Raw genomic sequence first — 14,544 nt, 5'->3', positions numbered from 1 at the left:
AAACCTTTTCTACGCAGCACAACAGGGAAATCGGACGATTGTTATTTGGAACAGATGGATTACCATTTTTAAAGACAGCACATACATTGGCCATTTTCCATGTAAATGGTATTTTACATGTCAGAAGAGACTGATACAACGAACATAAGAGAAATTTAATAACTGAAGCAGTTTCCCGCAATATTCGGTTACTGACCCCATCATGACCTAAAGCTTTGTTTATTTTAAGTGACCGCCGAGCGTCTTCAACATCCTGAGGAGAGATAGAAATGGAACAAAGTGTGTTTATAGGCATATTACAATCATTAAAATGCAGTTCTATATCAGAATTATTTAGCAACGACTGGCTACAGAAAAAGTCATTCAAAAGGTCAGATTTCAATTTTATTCTTTAAATTGCATGAATGGTGTTTGTTTACCAATATTATTCGATTGAAATAAAATTTGTCGCTGTATGGACCTTGAAAATTTGTAGTGAAAACGTAATTAAAATTGATATGATTGGTGTTAAATAAGAGGGAAAAGGATAAATGAAAAGTATGCACGCGAAGTATTAAATTGACTGACGATTACTGATCAATAGTCATATTTATGTTTTGAAGATATAACACAGACTCATTGTCTGTGGAAGGTATTAAACACAATGAATATACTAGTTTATAAACATCCGAATTATTTTCAAGGTATAAATGGAGAAGTCTAATGCTAAGCAACAACGAAAAAGATAAGGATATAACATAAATTTCATGACTAATGGCAGATGAAGGGAAATAACAAAAATAGCTATACATGACACATGTAGTTGCATTTTCTTCCTTTTAGTAAAAGTTTTGAATCAATAGCTAAACTCTTTCATGTGCTTTATAATGCAATTGATTTGAATATATTTTATTATGTATTTTATAGTTTTATAGAATAAGTTTTCAGATCGGAGACAACTGGTGGTCTCGAGACCTCCTACTGGAAGTACATGGTAGTAACTAATTTATATCGCTTGTGTCTATTATTAATACCATACTATACTATACTTTATAAATACTATGCTACGATATGCTGTATTGTGCTGTGCTGTGTTGTGTTGTGCGCTATACAGTACTGTACAGTGATGTACTGTGCTGTGCTGCGCTGTGCTGAATTGTACTGTTATAAAATACTTAACACCCATGAATTACTGCTGATGTTGACCTTAAGGAGCCAAGGGTTAAACCTTTTTTTTATTCAGAGTGAATGTTGTGTCCAATAACTATCTATTTAATTATTTGTAATATAGCAACATAACTATATGAAACTTACAAAGTCTATGACTTGTTTTATTATAGTAATTTTGGTTGATATGTTACTATACTGCAATATTATCCATATTCATTGTAATCTTCATGAAAGTTTGAAAAAATATATTTAACAGTAAATTACTATAAAGTAACCAAAAGAAAACAATTTACACATTATCAATGGCACTTACAACCTATGAAAATTACGATAAAGAGGCCAAAATATGCAAATATAGCACTAACTGCGTTAGTAACGTAGTAAAAATATATATTATAAATGCCGAAAAAAAATCGGTCATTAATCGCAAACAACATGTAAATTCTTACTAGAATTATAAATCTTTATACCTTTCCTAAAATCTAAGTACATTTTTCTCAGGTTTGATATTATCGAATTAATTTTTCTCATCTGGAGGCGTGCAGCTTAAAAAATGTTATTGTATATGATCATGCTATGTCACAACGTGTAATTATGCTACATTTATATTCGTTTGTATTTGTGAACATGATAAAGTTGTATATCATTATCCTAAGAGGCAACATTACGCTCTAACTTGTTATGAAAGTCTATTTAGCTAACGCTATATTATATTTATAAATGTGTTTTGATTTTGAAATAAACCTGTAGTAGCAAATACCAACAAAGCGGTGAGTGACCTCAGATGATCAACTTCACACAATTTTCAATCTTATAAATGTTCGTTTGCTTTAGTAAAGGGTCACGATAAATGTGTCAAAAGGTTTAATCTACTGCAGTAACTTAAGCGTTAAAACGTTATTTTTCACTCGGTATATAGAAAGTGTACTGGATTGCTTAAAATGATGGAGTTTGAACTGTTTTGTTTCGCTTTAGGAATGGTTTTAATATATTTTTTATTTAGTAAAAGAAAGAAAGGAAACGGAAAAGCGCTCGTCGGTCCAAAAGGTCAGCCTATACTTGGAAGTATCATGGAAATTGATGACGAGAATATGCATTTTAAATTTTCAGAATACGCAGAACAATATGGTGAAATATACCAAGTTAAACTACTTTTTGATAAATTTATAGTGTTGAATAGTGAGCGGGTTATTAGAAAATGTTTTGGAGGTGATAAATACAAGCACGTTTTTAATGATCGATCTGAGTTATTTTACGGAAGACACTTTGCTTGCAATAACAAAGCTTTGAGTTTTGTGGTTGATGGGACAGGACAGTTTCATAAAACTGCAAGGAAACATGTTATGCAAGCTTTGCATGCCTACGGAAGTGGCTTGCGGGATTTAGAGAATAACGTCATGACTGAATTTTCTAATTTACATACACGAATTGAGGATGAGGATATTTTTGAATGTGTTTCCTTAATATTTCAGTCTATCTCAAATGTTCTGTCACTGATGGTAGGTTCTGCTATTTTGTTCTGTTTCAGTTCGTTTGCATGTGATATTAATACAAAACAATCGCTATCTTGTTTATGTATTAAAATAGTTATGTCATATGGTGAAGCAAAATATGTAGTCTAAACTAGACTTTATTGAGATACCATACCGCGTACACATTGTCTCCCATAAAGATTTTGTTTTCTATAAAGTAATATTACTCAATAGCCAGTTATATTGAGATGCCTCACCGCATTCCTAATAAGTAGAGAAAAGAAACATCTCGTATCAGCAACATTATGCTTCTGCTCTAACGACTTTACTATTCGTGTATATACTCAACATTTTCATCCATTAATGACCGGTTTTATGAAATGACAGTGAAAATATGCATGTTGATTGTAAACTTGTAAATGAAATATTGAGAAATATTGATGAAAGAAAATGCGTGATTCTATTTTCATTTTCCGTATTTTCACTGTAAAAAAATATTTTTCACTGCAGTGAAACAAAATTTACGTATCTCACTGGTAACTTGCCGGATAACTTCTTTTTTAATTCAGTCAATACACAAAAAACTGAGAAGTCTTAAGAATTGTAAAGTCAAAAAAGAGAAAAGGTACCTAATAAACACAGAATTCAAGCTTGTAACATACATAAAGGATTTATGTTTTTATCTTGTTTTAAAAAATTACATTTTTACATTTTACATTTTTTAACATGGCTACCTCTTGATGAACATAAATACTGTATTTTATAGAAACAAAACTTGAATATCCTCTATATGCTATTTTTAAAGTTTAGTAAATGGTAAAATTATTGTTGTATTTTATCCAAGTTTAACAAATTAAATCATTGTAAAACATGCAATACGGAATATGTCATTTTTTAAAATATAATTCATTAGTGTGACATATTATAATGATCTTACACTGGCTGCCGGTACGGACCGGAATATCTAGCTCGCGGGTAACTGTTTACGGCGGTAACGGTGCTCTGTAGAGCTTTAGCGAGAGCTGCAATTGCGTGCCGATATACTGACAGCCGGTGTTTGATTCTTTTTTCTTGCATATGACATATAAATCATAATTAGTTAACACATAACGAACATAATTTTCTATAGCCATTTAGCCATGAAGAGATTCAGGACACTCTAAAAACTCTTAGTGTAGGCAAAGCATCAGGGCCTGATAATATTAATAACAGAATTCTCAAGGAACTCTCAGGAGAACTTGCTGTACCTCTATGTCGTGTATTTAATAAATCAATTAGAACTTCAAAAGTCCCGTCACAATGGAAGCTTGCCAATGTCTGTGCAGTATATAAGAAAGGAGACCCAACAATTGTTTCTAACTATAGACCAATATCACTCCTCAGCACAGTTAGTAAAACTTTAGAAAAAATTATACACAAACACATTTTCAACTTCTTTGTCTCAAATAACACAATAACTGCATTGCAATCTGGTTTTGTTCCAAACGACTCTACGACTAATCAACTTGTCTCTATATATAACACATTTTGTAAAGCCCTTGATGATGGCAAAGAAGTAAGAGCTGTTTTCTGTGATATATCCAAAGCTTTTGATCGTGTTTGGCACAAAGGTCTCATTTCTAAGCTTGAGTCTACTGGAATAAATGGTGTGTTATTAAATTGGTTTTGCGATTATCTTTCTGAAAGAAAACAAAAAGTAGTTCTTCCTGGCGGCTCATCACAAATGGCTTCTATCACAGCTGGAGTACCACAAGGGTCTATATTAGGTCCGCTTCTTTTCCTCATATATATCAACGATATTGTCCTTGACATAAATACATATATCAGACTCTTTGCAGATAATACAAGTTTGTATATTATCGTTGACAATCCTGCTACCGCTGCTGCAACACTTAACTTAGATCTCGAGAAAATTACTGTATGGGCAAACAGATGGCTTGTCACTTTCAATCCAAATAAAACTGAATCTGTCATTTTTTCCCGTAAGGTTAATAAACCTGTTCATCCTCCCCTTAGTATGAACGGAATACAAATCTATGAGGTGACCTCTCACAAACATCTTGGAGTAACTTTTTCATCTGAAGGAACTTGGCATACCCATATAATGAACATATCACAAAAGGCATGGCAACGACTTAATATTATGAGGTCTTTAAAATTCATCACTGATCGTAGATCACTCGAAACTATATATCTTTCTTTCATCAGGCCTCTTCTTGAATACTCAGATGTAGTCTGGGATAATATTACTCAACAAGATGAATTCGAGTTAGAACAAATCCAACTTGAAGCCTGCAGAATTATAACTGGTACAACGAAACTTGTTTCTTTCTCAAATCTGTATGAAGACACATGTTTTCAACCCCTAAAAGTAAGACGCTATAAACACAAACTAATTCTGCTATATAAAATGTTCAATCACCTATCTCCACAATATCTATCTTCCATAGTTCCAAACACAGTAGGACAAACTTGACAAACTTCAGTATACAACTTACGAAATGCAAGTAACACTAGAAATATTTTCTGTCAAACTCAACTTTATTCAAATTCATTCTTACCATCTTCGATTAAAGACTGGAATGATCTCCCTGTCGAACTGAGAAATGCACCATCGCTTGCAATTTTCAAAAAAAGACTAAATGAAGATGTCCAAAAAGTTCCATCACACTATTAAATAGGTGAAAGAAGATATCAAATAATACATACACGATTAAGAACACATTGCAGCTCTCTGAAAGAACATCTGTTTTCTAAAAACATAATAGACAGCCCTTTTTGTATATGTGGTGAAATAGAAAATACAGAACACTATTTCCTCCGCTGCCCCATGTATCAAGATGACCGCACTGTCCTTATAAACAATTTAAGTCAAATCACAACTGTAACATTGAATAATTTACTATACGGCGATAATTCACTTACCGGTGCTCAAAACGAAACAATTATATCACATATACATAAATACATACAAAAAACAAAAAGATTTGATACATAATAATATTCGTTTGAAAAGAAAAAGGTCCTCCAACTCCATAGTAGTAAAGTGACTTTCTTTCTTTCTCTTGTTCCTTATCTCTTATTCTCTTCTATTATTACTTCTCCTCCAATGTACATGTTTTAATAATTAAATTTCTCAACATATTAGTTTAATTAACCAATCACTAAACTAAGCAATATATCCCTTTAAAAATGAACTCATACTCGTGCTTATATCTCTAATCTAACAGCAATGTATCTTAAATTTAGTTCATGAATACTTGACATAAACATAGTATGTATAGTAAGAAATCAAGAACAAGTCGATATGATATGTATAGTTTAGTTTAGATATTTATATTTTGTTACCATTTATTTGAAATTTGTTAAATACTGATTACGGAGAGATTTTTCAAAAAAGCTTTACAATCATCCTACTCAATCAGTAAATTTTATTTTATGTAATTTATTATGTAAATGTGTGGATTATTAATAAAATATTGTTTAAACTATAGCCATTTATTATCTTATAGTGTTGTATGAATTCACAACTTGATTCATAACGGCAAAATGACAATTCCACGAACACAAATCATTGCAAACGGTGCGCGGGGATTACATCATTTTAAACACGTGACTTTTCTTACATAGAGGATGGGATGGGGTGAAAGACAGGATTATCCAGTTCCGGTATAAACAGTAACTAAATCCTGTCTGATATGCAATTAAAATTAGGTTATTTTTGGTACATTTACTATATCTTTGATGAAAAATAACAATCCTTTTGAATTCATATTTTACAGTTGATTGGTGAACCAGTTTTAGACGATGAAAAAGAAAAGAACATGTTCTTGGATGAAATACACGTTGAAGATTTCTTTCTGAATTCTTATGTAAACTTCATAATGTCAGTGTTACCGTTTGTACGATATATGCCTGGAAGGTACAAAAACGAATTCCTAAAGGCAAAGGCTGTTAATGCAAAAATTGTCAAGAAATATTTTCACGATGTGAAGGTTTGCTTTCTTACATTTTACAGGGTTAAGTAAAATTGATTTTGTTTGATATGTTGATGTACACCTATCTATCATTTTTTAAAAATTAAACAGAAACTTTGTATGCATAAAATATTTTGACATTTTTAATTTTTTAATAATGTGTGTATAAATGACAGTGGAAATGTATAAAATACATTGAAATGCATATTGCTAACGAAAAAAGGTACGTTTTTTTTCATTGACTCTTTTAGAGATTATTTCATGATGTTTACATCATGTACAAGTTTAAATTGATGATTTTGTTTTGTGTTTTTTTTTCTATAACAGAGAACGTTTGTTAGAGGAAAAGTTCGTGGTATCGTAGATGTTTTTATCGAGGAACAGAATCAACAAAAAGAAGCTGGAGGGCAAGTTTTCTTTACGGATGATACAATTATAGCCCAAGTGATTGACATAATAGATGGGGGTGAGCATTATAATGATATTTAGTAAAGCGATGATTTCAAGAAATAAACTGTATAACAAATTATTAGAAGCTCACACTGGCTGCCAGTATAAGCCGGAATTTCTAGCTCGAGTATCCGCTAAACTGTTACCCGACAGCTAGATATTCCCGTCTGTACCAACAGCCGGTGTTTGCATATAACGTAATAATTATTTTCAGAATAGATATTACAAAACTGATTTTCTCCTTTTTCACCTTTTTCTTTTAGTGTCCAACTTTATTTGTCATCGAATAAAAGCGCTGTATTTCTTAAAAATTATGTGCGTTAATTTTTCACAGAAGAATAAAAGTCGATACTATATCGAATACCTTTCATTGTCGACTTCTATTTTTCATAGTGCTTAATAGAACCGATGTGTGAAAATAGTCATTTGCATAAATTTTTGACAATGGTATAAAACTATAGAGGCTATTCGTTGCCAAAAATCCAGCCTTTGAAACTTGACAATGCATACTTCTGTTCTACCAAACAGATTAGTAAAAATCTAATTGTCGATCCGAGAGTTACATACTGCACTGGTATTAAGCATTTTGATTATCTCGATTTGATAAAATGAAAGGTGTTAACATGCAACTTAGATAAATTGCAAACTGTATTTATAAATGTATAATTTCAAATTTGCGACATGTAGAAATGTAAACGATAGAACGTACACAATACGTTTAATGCTGTGCATCATGACGTTGAGAATGTAACTGCATCAACTTGACACACTCAGGTTTACAACACCTAACTTTCCTGTTACTCTTTCCTGTTACATTCTAACGCGATTATCAATTGTAAACGATTTTGCAACTTCCATATATGGAATTATCACGGAAAAAGACGAACTTTAATAGGCGGAGCCAATTTCACGAAAGCAGAATATAAAGAGAGGTAACTCTTGCTGGTACAAAAATATTTCAAATTATATAGAAACGGTTACATCAATCTTGACTTTGAACATCCTCTGATTTTGTTAAAACGTATTCTAGTACAGGATATTCAAGTAATGCAAAATTGGTTAAGATATAATGTAAAAACGTAACGACGTATATACTGATAATGAGCATAATAATATGCAAAAACTAAAGTTGGTGAAATAACATAAGGAAATGTTTTCCATATATAATGACACATATCAATAGTCATTGATATCAATGATAGGGTTTTGTGGGCCACCGCAATACTTACGCATATTTTTTTTACCTTCAGCAAATAGTACTAGAAGGCGATACATGGAAGGCACTTTTGGCAACACGAATAAAGAGAACCGAACAATAAGCCTGTGCCTTCTTTCTTTAAAGGACTATGTTGGATTGTAGAAAAACTCATATTTTTGACAAAGTGTATAACCACGAAACAGTGCAAAGTTTACTATCGATAATTACGTTGTATAACCAAAACTTGTGAATTTGTCCCATTTTAATGTTGAAATAAATATTCAGTGTATCCTGGCAACTCTGTTTACCTCCATTGGGAGGTATTTTGAGTCATAGGATGTGATTTAGCCTTTTATTGTTAAATATATGTAAGCTGGCGTAGGTAAAGGTCTTTTCATGCATTGTGCTGAATCAATAGCACCTCTAAAATATGTGTATACATGCTGTCATTAGCTGTTACCTAGATTTGCTGTCTAGATTTGCTGTCTATATGATCAAAAACAGAGAACTACTTTTATGTACATGAAATACTACACAGAATATGTATTAAGTTTTGTAAGTGATGGCTTTGTAAGAGATAAAATAAACAAGGTATACATAAATTGAAAATCAACATACATACATTTGGACTCATTTAAATTTTACTTATTGAAAAACAAAATAGGAAAAATTGGAAAATATATGGTAAAAATAAAAAGTTTGGTTATAATTTTTCTATAATTGTTAAAAGTTTTTTCTTGTCAAGTCATGCACTAGAATTAAGGATACTGATATAATAGTACTACTAGGAAAGACAACAGCCAGAATTTGGTCTGTATTAGTAATTAGTCGTATCAAAATCTCTATCAGATGTTGACTTGATAATTTGAAAGTGGTAAGGTAGCAGCTTATCTGTAAATGTTACTCATTCCTATGCAAATTTGAATACCATCAGTAAAATTTATTTGTCGTTGAATATAGTCTTTTCAATAGTTTTCACTTCCTTGAAAAATATTTAACCTCAGACAGTATGTAACCTGGTGTTTTTGGGGTTTTTTAAGTTGTTTTTTTCAAGGAAATGTGGTGTCTACAACGTTTTAAAACTTATATGCCTATATTCCTTTAAAGTCCGCTGATGTTGATTGTAGGCAATCATGCAAGTGAATTATGTTTAGTAACTTAACACCTAAAAGGTATGATAAACGGAAACTACGCCGCTTCTTGTCGCCGACGGTAAATACCGAAAATGAACGGAAAATACGTTTATTTACGATGATTTAGTGGGCAGGGAAATGGGCGGAGCTTATTTTATCTCCTATTGAAAAACGTGTAAAGCTGGATTATGCTGATCTGAATCATGATGGTGCGACAATGTAAAGCTAAGAATGTAACTTCTGTTTTGAATATTCGAACACTTGGTATTGCTACTATGATATCAGTTAATGTTTTGTCGTTTAACAAAATGTATTTTGTTGAAATGCATGTTTACAATGTTAAAACGGCAAACTCAATCCAAGTATGCAACATTGGAGTTTACATATTAAGAAATACAATTGTATTTGTTCCATTAACAAACTGTTCAACTCAGATCAACAAGGCTGGAATTTTGGCAACGAATAGCCTCCATATAAAACACATTTTTGTTTGACCTATGAAATGATAAAGACGTTAAAAAGTGCTTCTTTACGTCGATATTTTTTGGTTTGATGTAGTAACCGTATGCATTAGTGTAAGATAAGTGTTACTGTTTTATTTCGTCACAAGATTTACACCACGGCTTCCATTTAACAATTATAACTATTACTATTTTGCTTTTGGTAAAAAAACAATTTGATGTCCACATGTATTTAGAGTATTCAACTACATGCCGAATATACTGTTACGTACTATCAAAATTCACGTTTTATCAATTATTTAATTTCATCACATGATTCACGTAAAATGAGCTAATAATTTTCAAATCTTATACGCATCTGTTTAAATAACATTAACATAGCTTTATACAAACATGATTTGTAATACAATATAGACCATTTTACCATTTTATAGGAATCACAACAACTTGGTCAGTTCTTTCAAATACAATATTGATATTACTGAATCATCCACAATATCAGAAGCTGCTCCAGAATGAGTTTGACAGGGAAATTGGAAGACAACGACCTCCGACATTTAAAGACAGAAGTAATTGCTCATTTTTCAAAGCATTTGAGATGGAAGTGCATAGATACATTACAGTTGTCCCACTTATGTTGCCTCATAAATGCAAAGAAGACGTAGACTTTGAAGGATATGATATTGCAATGAACAGTACGGTAAGTTATCTTCAATAATTCGAAACAAAAGTTTATAAGATGTTTTGAACGGTAAGTGTTTGAACATCGTAGTACAAAAAAAAATATTAATGTGTGGATGATATGTATAAATATTTCAAAATATGCACACGTTTTCGTCTAGTATTGAAATTTGTTTCTCTTTGTAAGCTTTGATCTGAAGATTGTATTATCACATCCACATCATGTCATTGCAATTTTTTACATACTTCATATATCTGACAACCTTAGATCATGTTATCTGCTCCCATGTTATCATAATCTTATAACTAATTAATTATTGTCATTCTGCCTTCTTCTATCTGAACATTGCCTAATCGTTCGCAAATTATGTTGCCTGCTTCCACCATTATCGAATCGAATTTAGATCGTGTTGTCTGCTTCTATCTTAGCATTCTCAAATAATGTTTACTTGCACGTACATCACTTTGAATAATTTCACACTGTGTACATGTAATTACCGGTATTCCATACCCATCGTGTATATCCAATAACGCATGAATGTGCAAATAACGCAGGGATTGCGTAAAAGTAACGCAAAATTGTGCAATTTAGTTGCAAAAACAAGCTCCGCGATAAGTAAATGGACCAATATTTTTCATTGTACACCAATTGGAAGAAATACGTTAGCGCAGACAGTTGCTGAGACATTTTACTTTCAACGCCATCAAAAATATTTCCATGATTATGTTTATTTTTCAAGATCATTCGTGAAAATTACGACCTGGCTAGCGTATTGATGGCGATTTTTAGTTTCGTTGATATCTTTAAATATAATAACGTACATATAACTTTATAATTGTTTTTATATTTGGTGTACCTGAGACTTTTTTCAATCTATTCGTGCCATGTTACATTAAATTTCGCAGACAAAATGTAATTAAGAGCATTATTTTGAGGTAACGCCGAATTTGTGAATGAAACAACGCAACGGCGGTTAGCCCAGTAAAAGGACCTAAAGACTATTTAACCGGCCTCCTTCTATTGTTAAACGACACTTGTAGTTTGACAAATGTCTTGGGTATAAAGAATATGAAAACAATAAAGATCTAAATGTATTAGTTGTATATATTTATTTGACGAAACACGAAAGACACCTTCAAAACGATAATCAGGTTGTCTTTTTCACGAATGATCTAAGAAAGTAAACACATTTCCAGAAAAAAGTAATTATGACTAAAGTATTATGTAGTAGTAGCCGTATGCGCTAATTCAATTCTTTAAATTTGATTAAGAATAAAACAGTTTGGTTTGTTTACGTACTGTGTTATGCGTTTTGCACAGATTCGGCGTTACTTTTACGATAATTGTATATTCCTGCGTTACCGGATATGCACAGTGATACTGCATTCTCTACAAATGTGTAAATTAATATCACACACTATAATCTCTTGTAATATATTACTTTTAATAAATATCTTTCTTAGATTTATTTTTCTAAGTATTTGCATATTTATATGTTGAGAATATACACAAAATTTCGATAAACAGCATTTCTACAAAGGGTTTTACATCTTGATGGCAAATATTTACTTTCGTTGCGTTGGATTAATAATTTATTGTTTTATCAACATCATTCAGAAAGGCATCATATAAAGGTTTAATATATATTTCAGTGAAAACAGCTTCTTTGTATGAATACAATAAGATTATAGGTCATCTTTCTCTTCAAAGGTCATTGGGAATAGTTGGTATATCCACCACAACAAGGAGATTTGGGGAGATCCATGGACATTTCGCCCAGAGAGATTCTTGGACGATCATGGAAATGTCCTGCCTTCTGAACACATATTGCGAAAGAAGTATAAAAGTTCACTAGATTCAAGCTTATGATCGGCCTATAATATCAAAATTATAAGAAAAAGAATTGTTAATTTATGATTTTCAGTTTAACTCTTACTGTACCTCAAATATCACATTTTTAATGACTTATAATATTAAACGAGATTGTTAAAGTTAATAGATGAAACATCATAAGATATGATATTTGTAACATCTTTCTTTTTTATTTCAGCTTGATACCTTTTGGGAACGGGTTGCGTCAATGTCCAGGAGAATCCTTCGCTAAAACACGTTATTTTCTTTATGTCAGTAACCTTTTGCAGCGCTGGTGTTTTGAGTTTCCTGAAGGAAAGCACATCTCGAGTGATCCGAGACTTTCCGAGAACTTTGATATCAGTGTTGTTATAAGACCCAAACCATTTTACTGTAACGCTAAAAAGCGGATATAGATTTATATGTTTCAATATTATTCCTGTTGATAACTTTTTAAACAGATTCAAATACCGTATTAGTTCAATAAATGCTGCTTTGGAGACAACTATTACTATCATTTATTCAGTAGTTACACTATAGAAACATTGTCACATAAGTACAGAAGTTTAACAATTGTTGATTTTTGTTAGGAAAAAAAATGTGTGAAATAATTTTTAACAAATTAACTTTAAATAATAGAAAAAGAGATAATTTCTAAAGGGCAAGATTTTTTTTTCCAGTTTACATGTCGGCTAAATAAATATGCCATGTTTATTCTCGAACTCGTGAAAATTACCTAGTTCGTATTGGGTTTCAGAAACGATTTTCTTTCAAAATTCGCCTATGGTTGGTTGGTTGTTTGAAATACCACGAGAAGGTGACTACCTTTGGGTGTATGTCAGATCCTATTGGGTATCGTTATTTAAGAGCTGATTTTAATCGAATTGGCTAGAGAAGCATCCTCTTATATCATTTAATGTGGTATTTGGTTCTTTCGATGTCAATTATGGGATATACAATGATACAGGTAACGAAAATCTGTCGTGTACAATTTATATAATTATTGTCAGAAACCGTTATATCTGAAAGGCATATTCCTTCACTGTATGTAATAAATTGACATGTGTAAGAAGTGTCTAATTTAGGCAAATGTTAACGGTCATTAAAAGGAAAAGCTTCATTTGTAAAGTTTAATTTGTTTTTAGATTTTTATAAGGAAACGTAGTTCAATATTGCAAACATTTTACGACGTGACATTCTTTTTTACCACCCTGTAGATAAAACTTTAACCTAAATATGAAATATACGTCGCACATATTTATTTCAAGAAATTACTTAGTAAGTCATGGTCTTTCACTTTAACTTACAAAAAAAGGTTGTTCATATGCATGTAAACTTATTTAATCTTTTGTTCGATTTGATTTGTATCTTTTTCATTTATGATAAATGTGATTGTCATTTGCCAAACTTTGGACCATTGTCGAGTTGTTGCAATAACTTAAAAAATGGTTCGAGTTAGAACACACTTACAATTAGTAATATTCTGGTTCGATAGTCAATAATAAAAGTCGTACCAAACAAACTGTAATCAGTTTATGTCATTATACATAACCGACAGAATAAATTTTATAATATTTTAATGTTGTTTTTGTACTAAGTATCAATCTGTAGTAGTTACCTTACTACTGAATGTTCAGACGAATTTGGGCATAACATCTCACATTCAGTCGTGTAAAATGTTTTGTTTATAAAGCATTTTATACATATTGAAAGGCAAGCTTTAAAACGCAATTTAAAATCCAAAAAAGGAAAGACACAACAACGAAAAAAAACGATCAAAATAGCGTTTGAAATTATTGAATTCCAATAGGATAACAGGCACGGCTGACCAATTCAATTTTGTAAATACGTACCTCTTAACTTTAAAGTATACTTAAATCATCATTTTCACTTCAATTTCTGCTGGACTTCCCGTGTTAACAAATACCCCTTTATAATAATTATAAACATTTTATAAAGAAGAACAAATCTTTTTTTAACGCCATTTAAAAGAAAGAGTCTCAACCCTTTGATTTAATTCATTAATGCACCGGCACGTTATGCTTCACTTCAGTAACGTAATACCCAATTAATCAACCGGTAATTCGAACCGTGTGTGTATTCATATAGAAAGAGAATGATTTGATGCAGGTATTAATATCTTTGTTTTTATTCCCACATTTACGAATATA

The 14,544-nt window shown here is 31.4% G+C and overlaps 1 protein-coding gene across 1 annotated transcript; it reads left to right on the top strand.

Annotated features, from left to right (window-relative positions):
* The first annotated feature begins 1,996 nt into the window (after positions 1 to 1,996).
* LOC132728065 (cytochrome P450 1A5-like) lies at positions 1,997 to 13,949 on the top strand. Its single transcript, XM_060713678.1, has 6 exons — positions 1,997 to 2,648; positions 6,404 to 6,616; positions 6,926 to 7,064; positions 10,275 to 10,540; positions 12,233 to 12,360; positions 12,573 to 13,949. The coding sequence occupies exons 1-6, from the start codon at positions 2,091 to 2,093 to the stop codon at positions 12,787 to 12,789; spliced, it is 1,521 nt and encodes a 506-aa protein (XP_060569661.1). The 5' UTR covers positions 1,997 to 2,090; the 3' UTR covers positions 12,790 to 13,949.
* The last annotated feature ends 595 nt before the right edge of the window (positions 13,950 to 14,544 follow it).

The sequence above is a fragment of the Ruditapes philippinarum genome, unplaced genomic scaffold (genome assembly GCF_026571515.1).
Source record: "Ruditapes philippinarum isolate M1 unplaced genomic scaffold, ASM2657151v2 ctg3747_1_1_1_1, whole genome shotgun sequence".
In the NCBI taxonomy this organism is placed as follows: Eukaryota; Metazoa; Mollusca; class Bivalvia; order Venerida; family Veneridae; genus Ruditapes; species Ruditapes philippinarum.
The sequence above is the reverse complement of the archived record's forward strand: the minus strand, read 5'-3'. Positions and strand labels throughout refer to the sequence as shown.